The 24384-nt window shown below is 44.9% G+C and overlaps 2 protein-coding genes and 1 non-coding gene across 3 annotated transcripts; all 3 read right to left on the reverse strand.

Annotated features, from left to right (window-relative positions):
- Positions 1-2607: 2607 nt before the first annotated feature.
- On the reverse strand, positions 2608-2680 carry TRNAA-UGC. The gene has a single exon. It is a non-coding gene; the product is annotated as a tRNA-Ala (tRNA).
- An 8029-nt stretch (positions 2681-10709) lies between these two features.
- Positions 10710-12572, reverse strand: LOC123442233 (disease resistance protein RPS2-like). Its single transcript, XM_045118283.1, has 3 exons — positions 12549-12572; positions 11869-12383; positions 10710-11736 (listed from the first exon to the last, which is right to left on the reverse strand). Exons 1-3 carry the CDS (start codon positions 12570-12572, stop codon positions 10710-10712), a joined length of 1566 nt encoding a protein of 521 aa, XP_044974218.1.
- Positions 12573-18507: 5935 nt separating this feature from the next.
- Positions 18508-24067, reverse strand: LOC123442234 (disease resistance protein RPS2-like). The gene is made up of 3 exons (XM_045118284.1): positions 23016-24067; positions 19667-20181; positions 18508-19534 (listed from the first exon to the last, which is right to left on the reverse strand). The coding sequence occupies exons 1-3, from the start codon at positions 24027-24029 to the stop codon at positions 18508-18510; spliced, it is 2556 nt and encodes an 851-aa protein (XP_044974219.1). The 5' UTR covers positions 24030-24067.
- Positions 24068-24384: the final 317 nt, after the last annotated feature.

Raw genomic sequence — 24384 nt, forward strand, 5'->3', positions numbered from 1 at the left:
CAAAAAAGAAAACAAAAAAACTGGGAATTTTTTTTGCCACCACTGGGCCACCACGGCATGTATACGACTAGAAACCCATCCATGGGCCAGGATTGAGGCCCGCAGTAGGCCCAGAAGGCCCATCAGGCAAAGAAGTAGCAAGTAGGCCCGTAAGCCTGCAGTGGAGAGGATCTCGAGAGGGGTGCGGCAGTGGGGCTTATAAACCACTGCGCGCCCCTCTCAACTAGCGAGGTGGGACTAAACTTTGGCCGCGGCGCGGGCAGCACAGGGGCCTTTGGTCCCGGTTGGTGGCACCAACCGGGACTAAAGGGGGTGCATTGGTACCGGTTCGTGGCACCAATCGGGACCAAAGGCCGCCGCTTTAGTCCCGGTTGGTGCCAGCAACCGGGACCAAAGGCCGCCGCTTCCCGCCCTTTGGGCTGCTGAAAAGTGACCTTTGGTCCCGGTTGGTGGCACCAACCGGGACTAAAGGGGGCATTGGTACCGGTTGGTGCCACGAACCGGTACCAATGCCTTTGCTATATAAGCCAGCACATGTGAAAATTTCGTCAATTCTTCGATCCCTCCGACGACTTCTGCCTGCCAGAGCTCGCCGCGCCCCCAACCACGCCGCCGTTGCCTGACCCGACCACGCCGTTGTCGCCCTTGCCCCCCGACCACGCCGTGCCTCTACCGCGCCCCTACCCGCTTCGTCGACGCCGTCGCCGCCCTTTGCCCCGTCGATCGCCATCGCCCCTGCCCCGACCACGCCGCCGTCACCCCTGCCCCGACCACACCGCCGTCGCCGCCCTCTACACCGACGCCGGCCCCGTGCCTCTGCCCCTGCCCCGACCATGCCGCACCTCTCTTTTGTCAGGTCGGCGCCGCCCACCCTGTCCTCTCCTTTGTTTTTTAGATTATATGATGTTTTTTCCAAATTATGTGTATATGTGTGAGCATATGTATGTGTGTATATCTGATTGTATGTCTTTTTTTAGATTTTTTGTTCATATAAATGATGATTTGTTTTTTGCATTTTTATAAAAATGTATATATGTATGTATGTTCTCTGTGCATATAAAAGTTAGATTTTTAGTACATTTGGGTACATTTTAGGTTAGTTTTATCTATATATGTTCTCCGATTTAGTACATTTTAGGTAAGTTTCATTTTTAGAAATTTTTTATACATTTAGGAAAAGAAGGAAGAGAAGGAAGAACGAAGAAGGAAGAAGAAGAAAAAGTTTTATATATGCACGGTTATAATGATCTTGGAGATTACCTGCCCGACGATGCACATTTTGATTTTTTGGAGGTGGACGAACACAGATACGTGTACGGGAAGCCTCTCGTCAAAGATGAAAAATCTCTAACAACGATGATGCGAAGATTCCATGATTGGTATATGAAAACCTGCAGAGAGTCTGAGGGGAGGAATATTTTAACGCACAGAGTTAAAGAGGAGCATGCCCTCGTTGGAATTGATCTCTTGAATGTTCCATTTGAGGAGTTCTTCGATTTTTTCAATCTAAAGGCCCTCAATAAGTCAATTATCACTTGCTACTGCCTGTAAGTAGTACTACTTCTGTCATTAAGTCTCTATATATAGGTCAGCTCTTTCATTGCATGTATCTTTAATTATTCTCACTATATTATGCAGATTGAAGATCGCCGAATTGATGAAAAGACAAACCGGTGATATTGGGTTCATTAACACAAATCTCATAGATGCATATATGGTTAAATTTCAGGCCAAAGATACCGAGGCCAAGCTGCTACAATCGTTTATATTAAATCAAAACAAAACTATAATACTCTTTCCTTACAACTTCGAGTGAGTGTTACTGTCTTGTGCATATTCGGTTTCCTTATTAGTCGATGTTATAGTAATATAATTGATGAGTTATGCATGCGTGCGCATGTTCCACTATATTCTCCTAGAGATTACGCTTGAGCAGGGACTAGTAACCATCTTAGACTCGAGACGAAAAGATCAAACGGGCCGCATGGTGTGGGCGCTAAAAAGAATTGAGAGTCAAATTAGTTAAGTAAATTACTAGCAAAAGGGCCCATGCGTTGCAACGGGAGAAAGAAATACCACACGGCACACGCTCTTAATTTATAAAAAATCTATAATTTGAGAATTTATAGTTACGATACAAATAAAGATGGTCTTATCCTACAAAAATGCAGTTCAAAATTTCACAGGTTTTCTATTTTAACACGGCTTGCATGTAGATTTAATACGTACAAAGAATCAGTCAAGTGACCTTCAGTTTCATCTCTAATCCTGATTTTGTTGACGTATTCATCCCCAATCCGAATAAGTACCGGTATGAAAGAAAGACGAATAATGACTTATTTATTAAGATTGCACCCTAGATAATATTTTTATTAAACGTTTAACATATAAAATAATATCATATTTAAATTCTGTATATTTTTCTAATCAAATTACATGTATAATATGTTAAATTTGAAGTTACGGTTTAAAAGATATGAGTATTTATAAAAACATTTAATATATACTACGAGTTTAATGTGTTTTCGACGGAAGCGATAGCCTCTTTATTATTAAAGAGAAGAGATTACAGCCCAACAGATCAACACCAACGGACAAAACGGTTAATGGAGATGCGGGGGATCGAACCCCGTGCCTCCCGCATGCAAAGCGGGCGCTCTACCATTTGAGCTACATCCCCGTTGTTGAAATTGTCAATACCCAGGTACCACTAGTAATAGTAAATGCGGTTGCTAATCACAGGATCCAGTGCGTTGCCATCAACAAGGAACACTACTAGCAGCTCGTTTGTCCAATCGTATTCACCCAACACAAACAAGATCTCAGGCCGGGGAATATATGCTACGCACATAGAAACACAAGAAAATTAACGTAATGCAGTGCCTATTTTTTTTAGGGAAAGCCGTTTAAAAATACTTGTCATAGAAATAGATGTATTTTAGTTCTACATACATCCATTTTTATCCATTTCTACGACAAGTAATTTCGGATAGAGGGAGTACTATCTAATTCTGAGCAATTTTGAAGTATCAAATATATCTCTAACATCTCTCATGTTACAGTGATAGTGTACCAAACAATTAATAGAAGTGTCGCAAACGGTCAAACTTGGGATAATCGGAAGGTAAAAGTTGATCGGCTGACATCCTCTAGTAGTAATAGCTGGACCGTCATGGACAATGTCGCGTTAGAAAAGCTTTCACCTTAGAGTAAGCCATCGAGTTGATCAAGCAAAGTGATATCTCTTTTGTGTCGATCATGAGATAGTCGAGAGCATGATCCTAATAGTCATGCGAGGAACGATCAATATCGAAGTTAGGGTTGCCCGGCAAGAAACCCACATGTGGATCCACGGACGCTAGGAAGGACCATAGAGTCCGAGGACGCGGGGACATGCCGGAAAGAAAACACGGACACAATTTGGGCCAGGATATGTTTTGTTTTTTGACGGGCGTCCAGCATGATGTGGGCCAGCATATTTTCGGAGCGAAGGCCCAGTTCGTTAGTGGAAAGGACGTTTCAGCTTGCTTCTTCTTCGTGGAAGAAGAGAGCAGATTCTCCTGAGTGCTCTAATGGCGCCTCCAGTGGTCGGGGTAGGGTTGCTCGCGGCTGGTGGCCCGGGGCGGACGCCACCTCAGGGCCGGGCCTGCGGCCTTCTCACTCGGCGCCCATGCTCGACTCCCCCGACACGGTGGATCCCCGGCGCCCTCTCAGGGCTTGTTTGGTTAATCCCTTCCACAAAGGGATTGAAGTAGATTGAAGTGGATTAAGATGAATTTTAACTTGTAGGAGATTTAATCCCTTTCAATCCCCTCCAAACCCCCTTAAATTTTGAGAAACCAAACAAGGCCTCAATGAATCCAGAAGGGGAGCTGCACTGGCCACCGGGCGGCCGGAGACGAGTGAGCTCGAGATCCTCCAGCTTCGAATCCCGTACGTATCCAGCTCACATCTGAGGTAAAATCACCCGTTCCCCATTGCCCCCGCCCACTTTTGGTCTACTTCCCGTGCATTTTTTAGGGTTATATGTGCATTAGCTTTCCAATACAAAGGGGAAAGTGTGTGGCAGGCTCAAAGCTTGATTAGATCAGTTGGTGCAGTTTTCCGTTTCATTGTGTACAGATCAAGTTTAAATAAAATTTCAGGGTATGTAATTCACCTACTATTTCCTTATAAAAAATACTCCCACCATAAAGAAATGTAGCGATCTAAACGCTCTTATATATTAGGGAGTACTCCATATCGCCATCATGTGGTTCATCCGGGCAGGCTGTTCGTCCCTACCCTCTCGGACCTTGCAATTAATTAGTTATGATCCATAAAGACACATGATTAATTAATTTGTTAATTACGATCCCCAATTTCCCCATAGAGTTTTTTTTTGTGTGTGATGCCAACGCCGATGTTCATTACCAATCAAGACAGTGAGAGAAAAGGGCAGCATTGGAATTTATTAAAGATGGTATATATAGGTCACATGTCAAATGAACTCCAGAGGACCAGATAGAATTTTCAGATGAGATGTAGGCATCTGTCCAATTGTTTCTTTTAATGTATAGTGGTATTACAGTATCAAGTTCTCCGAATTTAACAGCAAGCGGCTAGTGTGTTGAACTTACTTGACCCACATAGCCACATTTGTTGAGAAGTCGTTGCTACAGTCCTACGACAGTTTTAAATTTGAATTTTATTTTCGCCAGGCACACGGCACTACAAGACCACTGTCTCCTTTTACCAGCGCAGACACCAAAATACATATACAACATATGACATCTCAAACAGGTTCACTTTTTAATTTTCTGTTCATTGCAACGAAGGCGATACCCAAAATTTCAAGAGACAAAAAATGGAACTTAAGAACATGGTCTGAAAGGAACAGCAAAACGCAAGCATACAGCCCACCGTGTCTCGCACAAATTCAGATTTTTCGTACAATAAAGCTTCAGGTTTTTACACATTGCAGAGTAGGCAATGGCAAAATAGACAGATTTTTTTGCATGGAAACAAGTTCTTGCACTGGTACTACACATGTAAGCAGTGCTTCCTGTAGATGTTAATCATGTTGCTCATGTAGGATTAGGAAAGAAAGCCAAATCGAGTCCTAGTAGTATTAGGATTCCTAGTCCTAGTCTATTTCCATAGTCCCTTGTGGACGTGTATAAAAGACACCCTAGGGGTGTTGATTGTAACACCAGAAAAACGAAAAGCAATACAAAGCAAAGGCTCGACACGGACCTTTAGCCATCAAATCCATCGATCAGTTTTATTCGTGTCGCTAGTTACGCAAGTTCTGTCAAGTAGCCGGCCGAAGCAAGAATCGCGTAGGCACGCCTGTACAGCTGCATACGCACGTTCAAAAGCCAACAATTGGTATCAGAGCCTCGACGATCTACGATCTACGATGACGGACAACGACGTTGAGTCGGTTAAGTCCGGCAAAGGCGGTGCCAAGTCGAACAAGAACGGTGACAAGGTGAAGAAGGGCGTCAAGTCAGCAACCAGTGGTGGAGGAACGAGCGGCACCAACGTCCAGGCGCATCGCAACATCCCCATCCAGTACCCGATGCTCACCGACGCCAACTATGGCGTGTGGGCGGTGAAGATGAAGATTATTCTCCGAACCCTTCGAGTGTGGCAGGCAATCACGGACGACGACGTCGATGACGAGTCCGACGAAGGTGCCATGGCCGCCATAGCCCAGTCCGTGCCGGATTCCGTGCTAATGACATTGGCGGAGTTCGAGACGGCAAGAGAGGCGTGGAACGCACTCAAGGAGATGAGGATAGGAGAAGATCGCGTCACCAAGGCTCGGGCACAAGTGCTGAAGCGCCAATTTCACAAGTTGCAGATGGAGGAAACTGAATCGGTGAACGACTATGCCATGCGTCTTACTACTTTGGTGGGAGAGATCCGCGCGCTTGGTGCAAAGCTCGAGGAGACCGAGATTGTGGAGAAATTTTTCAGTTCAGTGACTGACAAATTCACGTACATCATCGGCACGCTCGAGCAGCTTTACGACATCGATGACATGACCATAACGGAGGCGATTGGACGCCTGCGGACGTGGGAAGAGAATGCTCGTGGCTGTCGAAAAGGCAAAGGAGGAGGTAGTGACCAACTCATGTACTCGCGCGCAGATTGGGAGGCCCCAAGTAGCAAAGGAAGGCGTGATGGTGGCGAAGGCTCAAGCAACACGAAGGGCGATGGACAAACCGGAAAAGGCAAACCACAAGGTCGTGGTAAGGCGGGCCAATCTAAAGAGCAGAAACCACGGAACTTGGACTTGTCCGAGGTCTAGTGCTACAACTGCAATAAGATGGGTCACTTTGCGAAGGATTGTCCAAAGCCTAACAAGCGGGAGATCAAGGCAAATTTGGCAAAGTAGGAAGACGAAGGTCCAGGTCTTCTGATGGCCGAAGTTTGTGATCTCGCTGAAACGGTGGTTGTGAAACCAAGCCGGAAGGTGCTACTTCATGAGGAAAAAGTGACACCAAAGTTATCCGGTGATCAGAACGTGTCGTGGTATCTCGACACGGGTGCCAGTAACCACATGACGGGGTGCAAGGAGAAATTCCTCAAGCTGGAATACGATGTTGAAGGCTCGGTCAAGTTCGGTGATGGTTCAGCTGTGGAGATTTGCGGCCAAGGATCTGTCCTCTTTGAGGGTCTCACAGGCGAACATCGCATACTCACCGGAGTGTACTACATCCCACGGCTGCGAAACAACATCATCTCTATTGGGAAGTTTGACGAGAATGGATGGAAGGTGAATATCGAGAGCGGAGTGATGACGATCTTCGACAACCTCCGAAACGTGCTAGCTCGTGTTAATCGCACACGGAATAGGCTATATGTCCTAAACCTTGACCAATCTCAACCGGAGTGTTGGCTCGCCAAGAGTGATGATGATTCGTGGTTATGGCATGCTAGATTTGGACACGTTAACTTCTATGCCTTGAAGAAGATGTCAAAGATGGAGATGGTATCCGGGATGCCAGTTATCGACCATGTTCATCGAGTATGTGATGGGTGCTTGGTTGGAAAACAGCACCGCAGGCCATTCCCTGCTCAGTCTACCTATCGTGCAAGTGATGCACTCGAGCTGCTCCATGGTGATCTATGTGGCCCTATCACCCCGGCAACTCACGCTGGAAAGAAGTATTTCTTCCTTGTGGTAGACGACTACTCGAGATATATGTGGGTCGTTCTCCTACGGTCTAAAGATGAGGCGTTTGAAGCATTCAAGAAGCTGAAGGCTGCAACAGAGATGGAACACAAGCTGAAGGTTCGCGCTCTACGGACAGATCGCGGCGGAGAGTTTACGTCGAATGAGTTCAACGACTACTGCGAGAAGATTGGCATAAAGAGGTTCCTCACGGCACCTTACACGCCGCAGCAGAATGGAGTCATTGAAAGGCGCAATCGAACTGTCGTTGACATGGCAAGGAGTTTACTGAAGAGCAAGAACCTGCTGGGGACTTTTTGGGGAGAAGCTGTCTCGACGGCCGTCTATCTTCTCAACCGGGCTCCAACGAAGGCGGTTATCGGCAAGACTCCGTATGAAGCAATTTACGGACGTAAGCCGAATGTGTCTCATCTACGGACATCCGGGTGTGTGGCACATGTGAAGACGGCGGAGCCGCACCTCTCAAAGCTTGCCGATCGTAGCACCAAAATGGTGTTCATCGGATACGAGAGAAGTTCCGGCACCAAGGCATACCGCTTCTATGATCCACAAACCAAGCGTCTACGGATTTCACGCGACGTCGTGTTTGAAGAAAACCAAGCATGGAATTGGAGCGCCGCAGCCGACGATGCTCCAAGCAGTAACATATTTGCAGTTGAATTTCCAACTGATGATGATGCAGGGGAGGATGTCCAGGTGATTGGCAAGACGCCCAACCAAGGTGACCACAATGGTAGTGATCATCATGGTGCCGACACCGACGACGACGCGCATAGGTCGCAAGGAGATAGCGACAACGCCGCGCACGACACAGGCGGAGATCTCGACGACAACATCGACAACGAGGCGCATAGTGACGACGACAATCAAGATGATGGTCACGGTCACGACGACTACGCCGACGACACGGATGTCGATGACACACCAGGGTCTCAGCCGTCTTCCTCAAGTGCATCCACACCGACACAATTTGTGTCGCCTCCTTCGCAAGACACAACGGACTCCTCAGGGCCTCGTCGCTACAAGACCCTCAAGAAAGTCTACAAGTACACAAAGCCAGTTACGCTCGAGTACTCCAGACTATGTCTGTTCGGAGTTGAGGAGCCGGCGAACTTCGTAGAGGCGAGAAAAAGTCCTAGCTGGACGCACGCCATGGATGAGGAGATGAAGGCAATTGAGAGCAATGGCACGTGGACTTTGGTAACCCGACCTCCAAACCAAAAGACGATAGGTTTGAAGTGGGTTTACAAGTTAAAGAAGGACACGGAGGGTGCCATTGTGAAGTACAAGGCAAGGCTCGTTGCAAAGGGCTACGTTCAACGTCAAGGAGTTGACTATGATGAGGTGTTTGCACCGGTTGCTCGAATCGAGATGGTGAGAGTGCTCCTAGCTTTGGCAGCACAAGAGGATTGGAAGGTTCATCATATGGATGTTAAATCCGCTTTCCTCAGCGGCGATCTCACAGAAGAAGTGTACGTGGAACAACCCCTCGGCTACGAGAAGAAAGGCGAAGAAGGGAAAGTTTACAAGCTCAAGAAGGCACTTTACGGGTTAAAGCAAGAGCCAAGAGCTTGGAACTCAAAGTTAGACCGAAGTCTGGTCTCGCTCGGGTTCAAGAGATGTCCCCTCGAGCACGCAGTCTATACAAAGAACTCCAAAGGCTCAAACCTGCTAGTTGGAGTTTATGTCGACGATCTGATTATCACCGGAGATAGCGTACAAGAAATTGAACGTTTCAAGGCGCAAATGAAGAACAAGTTTAGCATGAGTGATCTGGGATTACTCAGCTATTACTTGGGCATCGAAGTGAAGCAAAGCTCCGGAGAGATTTCCCTATGTCAATCGGCTTACGCGGTCAAGTTATTGGACAAGTGTGGCATGTCAGATTGCTACGCGACACAAGTTCCAATGGACCAACGTCACAAGTTGAGCAAGCGTAGCTCAAATCCGCCGGTGGACACCACAATGTATCGAAGCGTTGTGGGCAGCCTAAGATATTTGGTGCATACCCGACCTGACTTGGCTTATTCAGTCGGGATCGTGAGTCGTTTCATGGAGAATCCGACAACCGAGCACATGAGCGCGGTCAATCAAATCTTGCGCTATGTGAAGGCACCATTAATCTTGGTTGCACGTACAGAAAGGGAAAGGAAGGATTGATCCTTCGTGGATATTCAGATAGCGACATGGCAGGTGATGTTGATGACCGAAAGAGCACAACGGGCATGGTTTTCTACCTTGGCCCGAATCCGATTAGCTGGAATTCTCAGAAGCAAAAGGTGGTGGCACTGTCTTCATGCGAGGCAGAATACATAGCGGCAAGCACGGCGGCTTGTCAAGCAGTGTGGCTGAGAAGACTCCTAGCTATTCTTGCAAAGCGGGAGGTGCAGAAGGTATCACTGAAGATCGATAACCAAGCTGCAATCTCGTTGTGCAAAAATCCGGTTCATCACGAAAGGAGCAAGCACATAGATACCCGGTTCCACCATATCCGGGAGTGCATTGAAGAAGGGTTGATCGAGGTTCAACATGTGAACACGAAAGACCAACTTGCCGATATTTTCACCAAGTCCCTCGGTCGACAGAAGTTCATCGAGATGAGGAGGAAAGTCGGAGTGCAAGAAGTGAAGTCAAGCAACAAGATTAAGGAGGTGAATGTAGATGTTAATCATGTTGCTCATGTAGGATTAGGAAAGAAAGCCAAACCGAGTCCTAGTAGTATTAGGATTCCTAGTCCTAGTCTATTTCCATAGTCCCTTGTGGACGTGTATAAAAGACACCCTAGGGGTGTTGATTGTAACACCAAAAAAACGAAAAGCAATACAAAGCAAAGGCTCGACACGGGCCTTTAGCCATCAAATCCATCGATCAGTTTTATTCGTGTCGCTAGTTACGCAAGTTCCGTCAAGTAGCCGGCCGAAGCAAGAATCGCGTAGGCACGCCTGTACAGCTGCATACGCACGTTCAAAAGCCAACACTTCCTTTATTCTAACATAATCAACTCCATATATAGGTTGATTCGCAAAAAACAAAAACTCCATATATAGGTTTCATGATGTAGGCATCAAGTAGAATTAGGCCACATCCACGGGCGGTTCCTTACTTCGAGCAAAACCAAATCTCAACTCCTGAATCTTGCACGCTCTCACATTCTACCTTGCATACAAACACAAAATCGTTTGAATTATAATTCATGCAAATCAAGTTAAAAGACAAATGAAAAAATGTATTGGTTTTCCTGACGCTAAGAGAATAATTACTGATACAAGATAGTAGTAAACATAAACTAGAAATGGTTTTGATAGGCAAACAATCATGTACCCATATTATTAATGTGGAGTATATTACAAGTCTCTAAATGCAATATTTCCTCATATAATCAAAGGTGAAGTGGTACCACCAGTACTCATTTTATAGATGGTCAATCCATGAGAAATATAATTGACAGCTTGTCAGCACTTTCATGATTATAGGATGAAAGGGAGGCCAAAAGACTTACAAAATATATTTTCTCCTTGTCTCACTAGGAGGAAAATGTTGGAGCAAAGTAGGGAACAAATCTCCCCGAGCAAGTCTGATTCCACCATTCTTCGCTGCAATCTATTTTGATCATATCGTGCTTGTACTTATGAGTTTGGATATCCTTCATCTTGTTGCACTGAGTTATACAAATGTAAGACAACTCTTCAAATTCACAAGCTTGCTTGCATATTATGGCTAGCTTGGGCATCTCTTCCAATTTAAGCTTTTTTAGTTGAGGAAAATTTATTGTCGCCGTTCGATTCATACTGACACCTTGTGATGATTCTCCAGTTTCAATCAACACTTCCATTTCCTTGCAGCGCGCAACTGTGAGCTGCTCAAGCAATTTAAGCTGATGAACCCATGTCACATCTTTTAATTTATCACATTTATAGATACTAACCACTCTGATCTCCATCCCTGCATTTTTCCACTTCACTTTCTCTAGCCTGAGAAGATTGTTCAGTTCAAAGATCTCCAAGTAAGGGAGTAGCCATTGATCACAATTAGGGCCACCTTCAGATACCAATACCTTCTGACTGTGAGAGCTCTCTACAATGGATAATTCTCGTAGCTCTTGTAGTTCAGATAAAATTTGCAAGTCAATAATATCTGGATGTCTCTCGTCTTCAAAGTGGTCCATGCAGAGTGCCTGTGTACACACCCTTTTCAATTGTCCCAATTGTGTTATGTCTCCTATTGTTTGCACAGTGTAGCCGAGCATATCCAGATCTAAGGTAGATCTTGCTAATTCTTGCAGGACGTTAAGGAAACTAGCACCAGTATGGAAAAGATCTAGCCCTCGAAGACTTTTCAGTCCTAAGATAAGCCCTTCTGGTATTGTTTGAAGAACCATGTTATTTCTGATATACAAGTACTTGAGTTTTGAAAGCGTTCTCAGTAGTAGAGGCAAGAGAACAATTGCTGTTGCAGAAAGATTGAGATGTTGCAGTTCGGTCAATGAGCATATCTCTAAAGGCAATTCGATTATTTTCGTCCCCTCCAAGTCTAAAAAGGTTATATTTCGGAAGGAATGAATGAGTTTAAGAGGGAAGATATGTTGAGCCACCAACACCTTGAGTTTTGGGAAACAAACCTTGGAAGACCATTGACACCATCTTGATGTATCTTCCTCTGATACCCAAGCCTTCTCCACAGTGTGCCAGTTCTCTTCGGCCAAGGCTGCTCTATATGGGGAATTTTGTAACCACTTGGTCTTGTATCCACGTTCATTTGCAATCCAAATAGCCATCAGTCGCATCATGGTGTGCATCTTGACATGTGAATTTTCTGTGGAGTCAATGCTGGTGTCACCTTTTTCCAACATGGATGCACGCACTAAGTCATTAATGAGGGTATAACCGACGTCACTAGCATTAGGACCACGTAACAAACCAAGTCCTATCCACCACCTTATAAGCATCTTCATTGGTATGTTGTTATTTTCAGGCCATAAAGAACATAACAAAAAACGCTTCTTCATAACAGCTGTCAGATTATTATAACTTTCTTGTAGATGTCCGAATAAATGTTCATGGGTATCAGTGATTTCATGGAGTTTTGAATTCCTCAGCAGATCTCTGGCGGTTCTCCACTCCCTGTGATCTTCCTTGGGCGACATAAATTTACCGAGTGTGCATAAAGCTATTGGTAAGCCGTTGCACTCCTCAACTATCTGCCGAATATATAGTTACATAAGTAAGATATGGTTGTACAAAGTGGATGTGTTAAGCTACGTTATTGTCTTATACATATGCAATTAGAAGAAAATAAAATTGTACTACAATCATAGGCAGAAACGTTGCTCTGCAGACACCACTATCAGGCACAAAAGGCCTACTTTATATGCATATACTCCCTTCATCACAGTTTATAAGACATGCACGTGTATCTAGATCGTCAATTTGACTTATATAAAATATATTGTTTAACATAAAAAATTATATCATTAGAAAATAGAACATCTAAAGTTTGTAATGATATATTTTTGTAATATATGCCTCTTATTAAGTTGGTCAAATTGATGACCAAGATACACGTGCCGGACTTATAAACCGAAACGGAGAGAGTAGTATTTTAAGTTAAACCCATTGTTTAAAGATATTAATTTATATAGTTTAATTAGCTTTAAAGAATTATAATATGTTTATATCCTTGGAAACCTTTCTATTTCTACAAAGAATCGTTAGTTTGGTCAGTGAAATCTTCTGCTGTAAAATGACATATATATTAGAAAACTTTGTCTCATAGCAAACCAGCGCTTTATAGATGTGTCTGCGCCTCTGCGGTACGTGATACAATATATACATATTTTTGTACGCAGTTCTTACATGTGAACAAAGGAGAGGACAGGGTGGGTGGCGCCAGCCCGACCAAGGAGAGGCACGGTGTCGGCGTCGGTGTAGAGGGCGGCGACGGCGGCGTGGTCGGGGTAGGGGCGACAGCGATCGACAGGGCAAAGGGCGGCGACGACGTCGACGGGGCGGGTAGGGGCGCGGTAGAGGCACGGCGAGGGCGCGCGATGTGGTCGGGGGGCAGGGGCGACGACGGCGTGGTCGGGCCGGGCAACGACGGCGTGGTCGGGGGCAGGGGCGACGACGGCGAGCTCGGGCAGCGTGGCGTCGTCGTCGGAGGAATCGAAGAAACTGACGAAATTTTCACAATAGCTCGCTTATATAGCAAAGCCATTGGTACCGGTTCGTGGCACCAACCGGTACAAATGCCCCCTTTAGTCCCGGTTGGTGCCGCTTCCCGCCCTTTGGGCTGCTGAAAAGTGACCTTTGGTCCCGGTTGGTGAGACCAACCGGGACTAAAGGGTGGGCATTGGTACCGGTTGGTGCCACGAACCGGTACCAAAGGCCCCTGTGCTGCCCGCGTCGCGGCCAAAGTTTAGTCCCAACTCGCTAGTTGAGAGGGGCGCGTAGTGGTTTATAAGCCCCACTGCCGCACCCCTCTCGAGCTCCTCTCCACTGCAGGCTTACGGGACTACTTGCTAATGCTTTGCCTGATGGGCCTTCTCGGCTACCGCGGGCCTGAATCCTGGCCCATGGATGGGTTTCTAGTCGTATTCAAGCCGTGGTGGCCCAGTTGGTGGCAATTTTTTATTTTTTTCCCAAATTTTTTGTTTTCTTTTTTGTTTTATTTATTTATTGCATTGGTACCGGTTGCCTGCCACAGCCGTGGTGCGGTTGAATGTTTAGTCCCACCTCGCCAAGCGAAGGGCTTCCGAGCCTGTTTATAAGCTCCGCCGCGGCTACAACGTGGAGAGGAACATCTATTTTTTATTTTTTTCCATTATTTTTGTTTTGTTTATTTTTTTAGTTAGCTTATTTTGTTTTGTTTCTCCTTACAACAAAATACTTATTTTTTATTTTTTTGTTTCTAATTACTTATTTATTTTATTTTATGATAATTCTTTTTGCCATTAAGACCATGAAATTGAAAAGCATTTGAAATGAACTCTGAAAAGGTTCCAAGTTGGCATGGTATCATCATTTCACCCACATAGCATGTGCGAGAAAGTAGAGAGGCTTATAGCAAAAACTGGATAACTTCGACATGAGGGGCGGTCGATATATATACCCACTCTCGACCGTGATAACTTATACCACGGGAGCACCCCCCTCGGCCCTCTCGCTCGACCAAAACTCTCGAGGACACCCAAACCCTAGAGAAAAAACGATGTTGGTCTCCTACCCCCTCCCGCCGTGCCCCTACTCGACAAACTCTCTCGAGGCCACCCAAATTTACCAAGTTAAAAGAGCGTTGTCGTCGAGGCCACCCCAAACCCTTGAAGCCTTGTGTCGAGGCCACCCCAAACCCTTGAAGCGTTGTCTAGGCCACCCAAACCCTAGAGAAGCAGCGTCGAGGCCACTAACATGATTCCTTATTGTGATTAGCTAGCTAGTTCTATGTTTGCCACTAATATATATCCATCTGTACCATGTTTGAATAATAATTGACGTGTTGTAAATATTTGCAGAAACTATGGATCACTCCCGAGACGAAGCAACAGAAGCGATGTTGGGGGAGATAATCGCACAAGGAAGTGTTGTCGTTGCGTCGTTTCTCAGAGACACCGATGGTCAGGAAGGACCGGGTGAAGAAGAGGGCTATGTTCATGATGGCTCCGGTGACCCATTAATGCCGGTACAAGAAGAGGGCTATGTTACATTATGGCTCCGGTGACCCAATGGAGGTACAAGAAGGAGACCGTGATGACGGCTTCGGTGACCGAACCGAGTCCGGCCAGGTATATATATATTAGTTAAGCTTGTGCTGACTAGTTAATTGATGCATTCATTGTGTTCATATGTACACATATTAATTAACTCTCGTCTTTCTTCTTTTTTCTCTAGCCCTCCGGATCGAGCTCAACTTCGATAAAGAAACGAGGTCCGAAGAAAAAGTTGCGCTCGGATGAATGGTTTGAGATCACAGCAATCGCACGCGATGGCAAGCCGATTGAACCCATCCGGACAAGGATTGCATTTCGTGCTCCAACGAAGGCAATCGAACTGTCGTTGACATGGCAAGGAGTTTACTGAAGAGCAAGAACCTGCTGGGGACTTTTTGGGGAGAAGCTGTCTCGACGGCCGTCTATCTTCTCAACCGGGCTCCAACGAAGGCGGTTATCGGCAAGACTCCGTATGAAGCAATTTACGGACGTAAGCCGAATGTGTCTCATCTACGGACATCCGGGTGTGTGGCACATGTGAAGACGGCGGAGCCGCACCTCTCAAAGCTTGCCGATCGTAGCACCAAAATGGTGTTCATCGGATACGAGAGAAGTTCCGGCACCAAGGCATACCGCTTCTATGATCCACAAACCAAGCGTCTACGGATTTCACGCGACGTCGTGTTTGAAGAAAACCAAGCATGGAATTGGAGCGCCGCAGCCGACGATGCTCCAAGCAGTAACATATTTGCAGTTGAATTTCCAACTGATGATGATGCAGGGGAGGATGTCCAGGTGATTGGCAAGACGCCCAACCAAGGTGACCACAATGGTAGTGATCATCATGGTGCCGACACCGACGACGACGCGCATAGGTCGCAAGGAGATAGCGACAACGCCGCGCACGACACAGGCGGAGATCTCGACGACAACATCGACAACGAGGCGCATAGTGACGACGACAATCAAGATGATGGTCACGGTCACGACGACTACGCCGACGACACGGATGTCGATGACACACCAGGGTCTCAGCCGTCTTCCTCAAGTGCATCCACACCGACACAATTTGTGTCGCCTCCTTCGCAAGACACAACGGACTCCTCAGGGCCTCGTCGCTACAAGACCCTCAAGAAAGTCTACAAGTACACAAAGCCAGTTACGCTCGAGTACTCCAGACTATGTCTGTTCGGAGTTGAGGAGCCGGCGAACTTCGTAGAGGCGAGAAAAAGTCCTAGCTGGACGCACGCCATGGATGAGGAGATGAAGGCAATTGAGAGCAATGGCACGTGGACTTTGGTAACCCGACCTCCAAACCAAAAGACGATAGGTTTGAAGTGGGTTTACAAGTTAAAGAAGGACACGGAGGGTGCCATTGTGAAGTACAAGGCAAGGCTCGTTGCAAAGGGCTACGTTCAACGTCAAGGAGTTGACTATGATGAGGTGTTTGCACCGGTTGCTCGAATCGAGATGGTGAGAGTGCTCCTAGCTTTGGCAGCACAAGAGGATTGGAAGGTTCATCATATGGATGTTAAATCCGCTTTCCTCAGCGGCGATCTCACAGAAGAAGTGTACGTGGAACAACCCCTCGGCTACGAGAAGAAAGGCGAAGAAGGGAAAGTTTACAAGCTCAAGAAGGCACTTTACGGGTTAAAGCAAGAGCCAAGAGCTTGGAACTCAAAGTTAGACCGAAGTCTGGTCTCGCTCGGGTTCAAGAGATGTCCCCTCGAGCACGCAGTCTATACAAAGAACTCCAAAGGCTCAAACCTGCTAGTTGGAGTTTATGTCGACGATCTGATTATCACCGGAGATAGCGTACAAGAAATTGAACGTTTCAAGGCGCAAATGAAGAACAAGTTTAGCATGAGTGATCTGGGATTACTCAGCTATTACTTGGGCATCGAAGTGAAGCAAAGCTCCGGAGAGATTTCCCTATGTCAATCGGCTTACGCGGTCAAGTTATTGGACAAGTGTGGCATGTCAGATTGCTACGCGACACAAGTTCCAATGGACCAACGTCACAAGTTGAGCAAGCGTAGCTCAAATCCGCCGGTGGACACCACAATGTATCGAAGCGTTGTGGGCAGCCTAAGATATTTGGTGCATACCCGACCTGACTTGGCTTATTCAGTCGGGATCGTGAGTCGTTTCATGGAGAATCCGACAACCGAGCACATGAGCGCGGTCAATCAAATCTTGCGCTATGTGAAGGCACCATTAATCTTGGTTGCACGTACAGAAAGGGAAAGGAAGGATTGATCCTTCGTGGATATTCAGATAGCGACATGGCAGGTGATGTTGATGACCGAAAGAGCACAACGGGCATGGTTTTCTACCTTGGCCCGAATCCGATTAGCTGGAATTCTCAGAAGCAAAAGGTGGTGGCACTGTCTTCATGCGAGGCAGAATACATAGCGGCAAGCACGGCGGCTTGTCAAGCAGTGTGGCTGAGAAGACTCCTAGCTATTCTTGCAAAGCGGGAGGTGCAGAAGGTATCACTGAAGATCGATAACCAAGCTGCAATCTCGTTGTGCAAAAATCCGGTTCATCACGAAAGGAGCAAGCACATAGATACCCGGTTCCACCATATCCGGGAGTGCATTGAAGAAGGGTTGATCGAGGTTCAACATGTGAACACGAAAGACCAACTTGCCGATATTTTCACCAAGTCCCTCGGTCGACAGAAGTTCATCGAGATGAGGAGGAAAGTCGGAGTGCAAGAAGTGAAGTCAAGCAACAAGATTAAGGAGGTGAATGTAGATGTTAATCATGTTGCTCATGTAGGATTAGGAAAGAAAGCCAAACCGAGTCCTAGTAGTATTAGGATTCCTAGTCCTAGTCTATTTCCATAGTCCCTTGTGGACGTGTATAAAAGACACCCTAGGGGTGTTGATTGTAACACCAAAAAAACGAAAAGCAATACAAAGCAAAGGCTCGACACGGGCCTTTAGCCATCAAATCCATCGATCAGTTTTATTCGTGTCGCTAGTTACGCAAGTTCCGTCAAGTAGCCGGCCGAAGCAAGAATCGCGTAGGCACGCCTGTACAGCTGCATACGCACGTTCAAAAGCCAACACTTCCTTTATTCTAACATAATCAACTCCATATATAGGTTGATTCGCAAAAAACAAAAACTCCATATATAGGTTTCATGATGTAGGCATCAAGTAGAATTAGGCCACATCCACGGGCGGTTCCTTACTTCGAGCAAAACCAAATCTCAACTCCTGAATCTTGCACGCTCTCACATTCTACCTTGCATACAAACACAAAATCGTTTGAATTATAATTCATGCAAATCAAGTTAAAAGACAAATGAAAAAATGTATTGGTTTTCCTGACGCTAAGAGAATAATTACTGATACAAGATAGTAGTAAACATAAACTAGAAATGGTTTTGATAGGCAAACAATCATGTACCCATATTATTAATGTGGAGTATATTACAAGTCTCTAAATGCAATATTTCCTCATATAATCAAAGGTGAAGTGGTACCACCAGTACTCATTTTATAGATGGTCAATCCATGAGAAATATAATTGACAGCTTGTCAGCACTTTCATGATTATAGGATGAAAGGGAGGCCAAAAGACTTACAAAATATATTTTCTCCTTGTCTCACTAGGAGGAAAATGTTGGAGCAAAGTAGGGAACAAATCTCCCCGAGCAAGTCTGATTCCACCATTCTTCGCTGCAATCTATTTTGATCATATCGTGCTTGTACTTATGAGTTTGGATATCCTTCATCTTGTTGCACTGAGTTATACAAATGTAAGACAACTCTTCAAATTCACAAGCTTGCTTGCATATTATGGCTAGCTTGGGCATCTCTTCCAATTTAAGCTTTTTTAGTTGAGGAAAATTTATTGTCGCCGTTCGATTCATACTGACACCTTGTGATGATTCTCCAGTTTCAATCAACACTTCCATTTCCTTGCAGCGCGCAACTGTGAGCTGCTCAAGCAATTTAAGCTGATGAACCCATGTCACATCTTTTAATTTATCACATTTATAGATACTAACCACTCTGATCTCCATCCCTGCATTTTTCCACTTCACTTTCTCTAGCCTGAGAAGATTGTTCAGTTCAAAGATCTCCAAGTAAGGGAGTAGCCATTGATCACAATTAGGGCCACCTTCAGATACCAATACCTTCTGACTGTGAGAGCTCTCTACAATGGATAATTCTCGTAGCTCTTGTAGTTCAGATAAAATTTGCAAGTCAATAATATCTGGATGTCTCTCGTCTTCAAAGTGGTCCATGCAGAGTGCCTGTGTACACACCCTTTTCAATTGTCCCAATTGTGTTATGTCTCCTATTGTTTGCACAGTGTAGCCGAGCATATCCAGATCTAAGGTAGATCTTGCTAATTCTTGCAGGACGTTAAGGAAACTAGCACCAGTATGGAAAAGATCTAGCCCTCGAAGACTTTTCAGTCCTAAGATAAGCCCTTCTGGTATTGTTTGAAGAACCATGTTATTTCTGATATACAAGTACTTGAGTTTTGAAAGCGTTCTCAGTAGTAGAGGCAAGAGAACAATTGCTGTTGCAGAAAGATTGAGATGTTGCAGTTCGGTCAATGAGCATATCTCTAAAGGCAATTCGATTATTTTCGTCCCCTCCAAGTCTAAAAAGGTTATATTTCGGAAGGAATGAATGAGTTTAAGAGGGAAGATATGTTGAGCCACCAACACCTTGAGTTTTGGGAAACAAACCTTGGAAGACCATTGACACCATCTTGATGTATCTTCCTCTGATACCCAAGCCTTCTCCACAGTGTGCCAGTTCTCTTCGGCCAAGGCTGCTCTATATGGGGAATTTTGTAACCACTTGGTCTTGTATCCACGTTCATTTGCAATCCAAATAGCCATCAGTCGCATCATGGTGTGCATCTTGACATGTGAATTTTCTGTGGAGTCAATGCTGGTGTCACCTTTTTCCAACATGGATGCACGCACTAAGTCATTAATGAGGGTATAACCGACGTCACTAGCATTAGGACCACGTAACAAACCAAGTCCTATCCACCACCTTATAAGCATCTTCATTGGTATGTTGTTATTTTCAGGCCATAAAGAACATAACAAAAAACGCTTCTTCATAACAGCTGTCAGATTATTATAACTTTCTTGTAGATGTCCGAATAAATGTTCATGGGTATCAGTGATTTCATGGAGTTTTGAATTCCTCAGCAGATCTCTGGCGGTTCTCCACTCCCTGTGATCTTCCTTGGGCGACATAAATTTACCGAGTGTGCATAAAGCTATTGGTAAGCCGTTGCACTCCTCAACTATCTGCCGAATATATAGTTACATAAGTAAGATATGGTTGTACAAAGTGGATGTGTTAAGCTACGTTATTGTCTTATACATATGCAATTAGAAGAAAATAAAATTGTACTACAATCATAGGCAGAAACGTTGCTCTGCAGACACCACTATCAGGCACAAAAGGCCTACTTTATATGCATATACTCCCTTCATCACAGTTTATAAGACATGCACGTGTATCTAGATCGTCAATTTGACTTATATAAAATATATTGTTTAACATAAAAAATTATATCATTAGAAAATAGAACATCTAAAGTTTGTAATGATATATTTTTGTAATATATGCCTCTTATTAAGTTGGTCAAATTGATGACCAAGATACACGTGCCGGACTTATAAACCGAAACGGAGAGAGTAGTATTTTAAGTTAAACCCATTGTTTAAAGATATTAATTTATATAGTTTAATTAGCTTTAAAGAATTATAATATGTTTATATCCTTGGAAACCTTTCTATTTCTACAAAGAATCGTTAGTTTGGTCAGTGAAATCTTCTGCTGTAAAATGACATATATATTAGAAAACTTTGTCTCATAGCAAACCAGCGCTTTATAGATGTGTCTGCGCCTCTGCGGTACGTGATACAATATATACATATTTTTGTACGCAGTTCTTACATGTGCTCACACTTCATCACATTATAATATAGTGACTTTTGAGAAAATTTGAAATGTACAAGCACTTGATCAGACCAAATGGGTTTAGATATAGGACATCCAGCATTTAGGAAATTAAATTGCGCAACCAACTACCAGTACCCTCTCTCTCTCTCTCTCTCTTCACTTTCTATTTTCTTAGTTCTTAAAAATCCTGGATGTTGTTAGGAAAGCAACTTGTCTATATTGAAGGCCCAAGGGCATATATATATTACACATAACTAGAGGTGCAAGGAAAGTAAACATAGACTAATAAAAACTCCTAGACTAATACTAATACTAATAAGGACTCCTAGACTAATACTAATACTAATAAGGACTCCTAGACTAATACTAATACTTTCTAACACCCCCCTCAAATGCAAAGCGTATGCAATAGCATTGGATTTGAAGAAGTGTAATACTAAAAAAAATGATAATCCAAATCCGCGTCTTGAGAGTGTCGTCGTAGCATGAAGAGTCTTCAAAACTTGTCGAGTCGCTGAAGGAGATAACGAAGAGATGACACATCAGAGGTAGACACCGCATCACATGAAGATACAACAAAAGTATCAGGAGAAGATGGGTTGTCAAAAGAAGATGGCACATCGAGAGGAATAAAGCATTGTGCAGAAAATCATAGTCCACGACAACCGTCAGCGAAGGAAGCTCGGCGGATAAGGCATGATGGACGTAGATCGACAATGCAAAAGAAGTCCAGAAAATCCTATAGAAAACAACAAGGGCAAATAGGCCACAAAAGTTGCATAGAAAGGATCATGACCGGAGAAAGGCTCACGGACTAAGTTATGGTGGACTCGCATGGCATGAGAAAACACAAAATATCAACGGATTTGGTGGACGCAGCGAAAAATAAAGAGAACTAAAAAAACTAGGAACAACTGGGACATAAGCAACACGTAGTAGCAGGAAACATCAGCACGTATAGGAGGAAGCAGCTAGGAGCAACACGTATAGGAGGAAGCAGCTAGCAGCAACACGTAGCAGCAGAAAGTTTTTTTTTTTTTTTTTTTAGGAATCAGCAGTAGCAAGCCGGATCCAATCGAGATCAGGACGGGATTGGGGCGGCGGCTGCCGGTTGCTGCAACAGGAGGCAGATCCGAGTCGGATCGCGAGAAGTAGCCGAGCCTCGATCTGGTGCGGTGGCTGCAGGGAAAACAGCTCCTCCCGATGGGACCCTGGAGCTGCTTCGATCCAGTCCAGGGGAGACAGCTCCTCCCGATGAGACCCTCGAGCCCCTGTCCAGCGACTGGATCGGGAGGAAATCGATTTGGCGGACGGGAAGCAGCCACCTCGATCTGGCTGTGGGGAGGAAACCGCCTCGATCTTGGTCGGGAGGGAGCCGCTCGAGGCATGGGAGGGAACCGCCTCGATCGGCCTCGATCTGGCGAGCGACGGGAGAAACGCGGAGGGAGCCGCTCGAGGCACGGGAGGGAACCGCCTCGATCTGGCGAGCGACGGGAGAAAACAACGGCGCTCGGGATCTCGTCGAGAGTAGAAGGAGATCGGCAGCAGCTACTAGACGAACAGCGGCTGCGTGGAGAAGATCGGAGCACGAGTTGCGCGTGCGAAAAAAAAACCTAAGACTCTAATACCATGTTAGGAGAGCAACTTGTCTATATTGAAGGCCCAAGGGTCATATATATATTACACATGACTTGAGGTGCAAGGAAAGTAAACATAGACTAATAAGGACTCCTAGACTAATACTAATACTAATAAGGACTCCTAGACTAATACTAATACTTCCTAACAGATGTAAGTCAAGCTATTATCATGTACACATACAAAAATTCATCCATAAATATGACTATTTGTGATCTAAACATAGCAGAGTACGCACAAAAAATATTGTAGTGGAAACTACTTCAGCAAAATCAGCTTTCACATTCTAACTTTGGCAGCCTCAACTAAAAAAAACTTTGTTGGCCTCTCTTATCATCTTATGTTCTCATAAATGATTAAATTACCAGAAGATCATTAGTGCATATGTAGACAATGTATATTTCACTGATCAATTAAATCTTCTACAACCTAAATTAATGATTCCACTATCATTGACAAACTATTATATAAAAATGCTACACTAGTTAAATTCAGTAACATCATTGACTTGGGCTGGAGTTAATGTGGAACGAACCTCTTTTGCAAGATTATGAATTTTCTTATCATCAAAGATTTTACTTCCCACCTTTTGCGCAAAGAGATTCCACGCGGCTTGTTTACTCAAGCACTTCATTTGGATGGTATCCTTAGGGCAGCAACATCCCATCTTGCTACACACATACATGCTTCTAGTTGTGAACACAACTTTGCGCCGGTGTGGCTGTACTACATCAAGCGAGGGGATGCCTAGTTCGTCCAGATTAAGATCCTCCCATAGATCATCCACCAACAATAAGAAGCTCTTATCTCTGAGGTGGTTATGAATGATATTTGCTTGGGAGATTTGGTTGCCTATCTGAGGTATTGCTATACTAATGGCGATAGCTTTTTGCAGATCAGCAACTGTAGAGCATCCCTTGCCAGCTTGAACAAACAGTACTTCGGCGAAATCATCATGATACTTCGAACGAGAATCACTTACCAGATTGATAAGGGTTGTCTTGCCCACGCCTCCCATGCCCCAAATCCCAAGCAATACAGACTGTGCATTATTGTCCTTAATGAAATCAAGCACCTTATTATACGAGCCCTCCATCCCGGGCAATGGAGCTTGCAGCTCTTGTGGCTGGACATGGCGGACAGGACGTGGGCTTGCCTTTACCTCTGGCATCAATTTGTCGCCTTGGATGATGAGTTCATTTGCTTTGTTGAGCTCCCTGTGGGCTTCCCTACCGATGTAGCACCTCTTAAAATAAGATAGGCTGTACTTGTCAAGCCTAATCTTGATCTCTTCCTCTTTGTTTTGCAATTCGTCCACGCCCTGGAGCCATCTGATGCGCTCTTCAGAAGATGGCAAGGGATCCTGGGAGCGGAGGTCGATTTGCATCGCGGTCAGCATGTTCACCTTTCTTCCAAGATCCTCCACATGGAGCTGAACGCCGAAGGAGTATCCAAGATAAACTGCTATGGGATTCCACCACTTGATAGCCACGAGAACCGAAGCACAGATAGCAGCAATGCTGATCCATGTTGCTGCGTCAAGCTCCATCTTCTGCAAACTTACTCCTTACTCTCCTCTAAATTCTGTTAATCAAATTTAAATATAGGGCCCTGCAAACAGTAGACTATGCACTTAAAGGAGAGTTTATACATCTATTGCTACTTCCAATTGTTGCATTCTTCTTGTTAGTAGCGGCTTGGCACCACTGTATTAGAAAAAGCACAGCTTGATACCAGTTTGGGTTTTAGCCCGGTGGTTAGGTTGTGACGGACAAACCGAGGCTTTCGCTGCATAATTAATTATTCCAGGGAAAATGAATGTTGCACCTTCTGTAGCAATAAATGAACAACAAATTATTTTTCAGCATCTCAAATAGACATACAATAATTACAAACACAAAATA

Source organism: Hordeum vulgare, chromosome 3H (assembly GCF_904849725.1).
Source record: "Hordeum vulgare subsp. vulgare chromosome 3H, MorexV3_pseudomolecules_assembly, whole genome shotgun sequence".
NCBI lineage: Eukaryota > Viridiplantae > Streptophyta > Magnoliopsida > Poales > Poaceae > Hordeum > Hordeum vulgare.